This window comes from Nicotiana tabacum, chromosome 19, assembly GCF_000715075.1.
Source record: "Nicotiana tabacum cultivar K326 chromosome 19, ASM71507v2, whole genome shotgun sequence".
In the NCBI taxonomy this organism is placed as follows: domain Eukaryota; kingdom Viridiplantae; phylum Streptophyta; class Magnoliopsida; order Solanales; family Solanaceae; genus Nicotiana; species Nicotiana tabacum.
In genome coordinates this window covers 100,548,869-100,551,533 of record NC_134098.1, presented here as the reverse complement: position 1 = coordinate 100,551,533, position 2,665 = coordinate 100,548,869, and the positions used below count along the sequence as shown (strand labels likewise).

The 2,665-nt window shown below is 39.7% G+C and overlaps 1 protein-coding gene across 1 annotated transcript; it reads left to right on the top strand.

Annotated features, from left to right (window-relative positions):
* Positions 1-313: 313 nt before the first annotated feature.
* Positions 314-1,414, top strand: LOC142173618 (uncharacterized). Its single transcript, XM_075239242.1, has 2 exons — positions 314-973; positions 1,031-1,414. The coding sequence occupies exons 1-2, from the start codon at positions 314-316 to the stop codon at positions 1,412-1,414; spliced, it is 1,044 nt and encodes a 347-aa protein (XP_075095343.1).
* The last annotated feature ends 1,251 nt before the right edge of the window (positions 1,415-2,665 follow it).

The following is a 2,665-nucleotide window of genomic DNA, read 5'->3' as shown; positions in this document are numbered from 1 at the left end:
ATTGATGAAGACTTATTGAGACAAAATCTAATGGAAGATGAAGGAGATGATGAATCAACTACCGAAAAATTCAAACAAGTGGCTAGGGAAGGGGATTTATCACCCACAACTAGTGCTAAAGGAGGTAAAAAAACTAAGAAGAATCAGAGTAAAGATCCACCACAACCTTCAAGAATAATGCCCAGGAGGGCAGCTTCTTTATCTAGATGATGATCAAAACATTAATAGGAACATAAGGTCTGTGAATACACAACAGGCCTTTCCTAGGGTGATCAATATGAATAGGGAGCATAATTTTTGTGTAGTTGCATTGATGGAGCCTTTTCAAAAGAAGGGACTCATTGAGAGATATAAAAGGAGGTTGAATATGGAGACTGCTTATACAAATATTAATGGGCAAATATGGTTGTTCTTCGATGCAGTGGTAGAATGGGAATTAGTGGAGGATACTAAGCAACAGGTGACTGTGAGAGTGTTTCACCATGACCTGTGGCAGCACATGATGATGACATTTGTTTATGCAAAATGTTTAGCAATGGAGAGGTTGGATTTGTGGGATCACTTGTATTATTTAGCAAGTGATATGGAATTACCATGGTTGGTAGGAGGGGATTTCAATGTGTTATTGCATGAAGATGAGAAAATAGGGGGACTTCCAGTACACCCTCCTGAATATGAGGATTTTGCATTTTGTGTAAACTCTTGTGGTTTGTTTGAGCAAGGCTATAAAGGAAGTCCATTCACATGGTGGAATGGGAGATCCAATGCTGAGTGTATATTCAAGAGATTGGATAGGATCTTTGTGAATTTTCCATTTCAGAACATGTTGCCAACTATTGAAGTTGAGCATCTAATCAGAACTCGATCAGATCATGCACCATTGCTAATGACATGTGGGGTGCAGACTACCAAGTTTGTCAAGCCTTTCAGATTCTTGAACTTTTGGACAAAGCATGCTACATTAATGGATGTGGTGAGGCAGAATTAGGAAGCTGATTTCATAGGGGATCCATTTCTGATGTTTAAGCAGAATATCAAGAGGGTGAAGGAAGCACTCTCAAAATGGAATAGGGAAACATTTGGTGATATCTTCAAGCAATTGGCTATTTTGGAGGACATTGTTAGGGTGAAGGAGATGTTGTTTGAAGAAGAGCCTACAACTGAGAATAGGATTGTGCTTCAAAAGGCTCAATCTGAATTGAAGAAATACTTGAATATTGAGGAGCAGTATTGGAAGCAAAAAGCTGGGATGAATTGGTTTGCTGAAGGAGATAGGAATACAAGTTTCTTTCACAACCATGTCAATGGCAAAAGAAAGAAATTGCAACTAAAGAGGATCAAAAGTGGCAGTGGGGTATGGATTGAAGACCAGGAGCAATTGGCTACAGCTGCAGTGGACTTCTATAAAAAATAGTTCACAAATGAAGGTGATGCTTCTGAATTTCCCTTACTCAATAATGTACCTTCAATGGTCACTATGGATCAGAATTTGGAACTTAGCAGATTGCCAACAATTGAAGAAGTAAGGGCAGTAGTTTTTGAGCTTAGTGGGGAGAGTGCTAGTGGCCCTGATGGATTCACTGGCTTGTTTTATCAAACATGCTGGGATGTTATTGGTGCTGATATACACAACATGGTGCTACACTTCTATGGAGGAGCTGCATTGCCTAAATCCATCACTCACACCAATCTAGTGTTGCTGCCCAAGAAACCTAGAGTCGAGACCTTCTCTGACTTAAGACCTATTAGTTTGAGCAACTTCATTAACAAGGTTTTGTCTAGGGTGTTACATGACAGATTGGAGATTTTTTTGCCATCTCTAATAGCTCCTAATCAATCCGGATTTGTAAAGGGTAGGAGTATATTTGAGAACATATTATTGACTCAAGAAATTGTCACTGACATAAGGTTAAGGGGAAAGCCAGCTAATGTGGTGATCAAGCTTGATATGGCTAAGGCCTATGATAGGGTCTCATGGAAGTACTTATTGCATGTGCTAAGGAAGATGGGATTTTTTGAACACTTCATCAACATGGTGTGGAACTTGATGTCAAATAACTGGTATTCAGTATTGGTGAATGGGCAGTCCTCAGGGTTCTTTAAGTCAACAAGGGGTGTGAAACAAGGGGATCCCCTATCTCCAGCATTGTTCATTCTGTCAGCTGAGGTACTTTCCAGGTCTTTGAATAAGCTTTTGAAGACAAGTCATTTGTGGGATTTGGAATGCCTAAGTGGTCTGATTCTTTAAATCACTTGGCGTATGCTGATGATACGATAATCTTTGCATCTGCTTATCCTCCCTCTTTGAGCAAGATTATGGCAGTGTTGGAGAACTATGAGAAGATATCAGGTCAGATGATCAACAAAGATAAGAGTTCATACTACATGTATTCAAAGGTTGCTAATGGATTATTTCAGGCAGTTGGAGCTATTACAGGATTTGCAAGAGGTAAATTTCCCTTCACATATCTAGGGTGTCCTATTTTTTACACTAGAAGGAGGAAGGACTATTATGAGGAGCTTATCAAGAAGGTGAAGGCTAAATTGCATTCATGGAAAGGAAAACTGTTGTCATTTGGAGGAAAGGCAACCCTCATCTCTAGTGTGTTGCAAAGTATGCCAGTTCATATGTTATCAGTCCTTGATCCACCAAACAGCATCCTGG

Excerpts from the sequence above, each read along its gene's own strand:
- LOC142173618 (XM_075239242.1), top strand. The coding sequence starts at position 314 with ATGGAGCCTTTTCAAAAGAAGGGACTCATTGAGAGATATAAAAGGAGG. Across the intron at positions 974-1,030 it reads ATGCTACATTAATGGATGTG|AATATCAAGAGGGTGAAGGA; the intron begins GTGAGGCAGAAT and ends ATGTTTAAGCAG.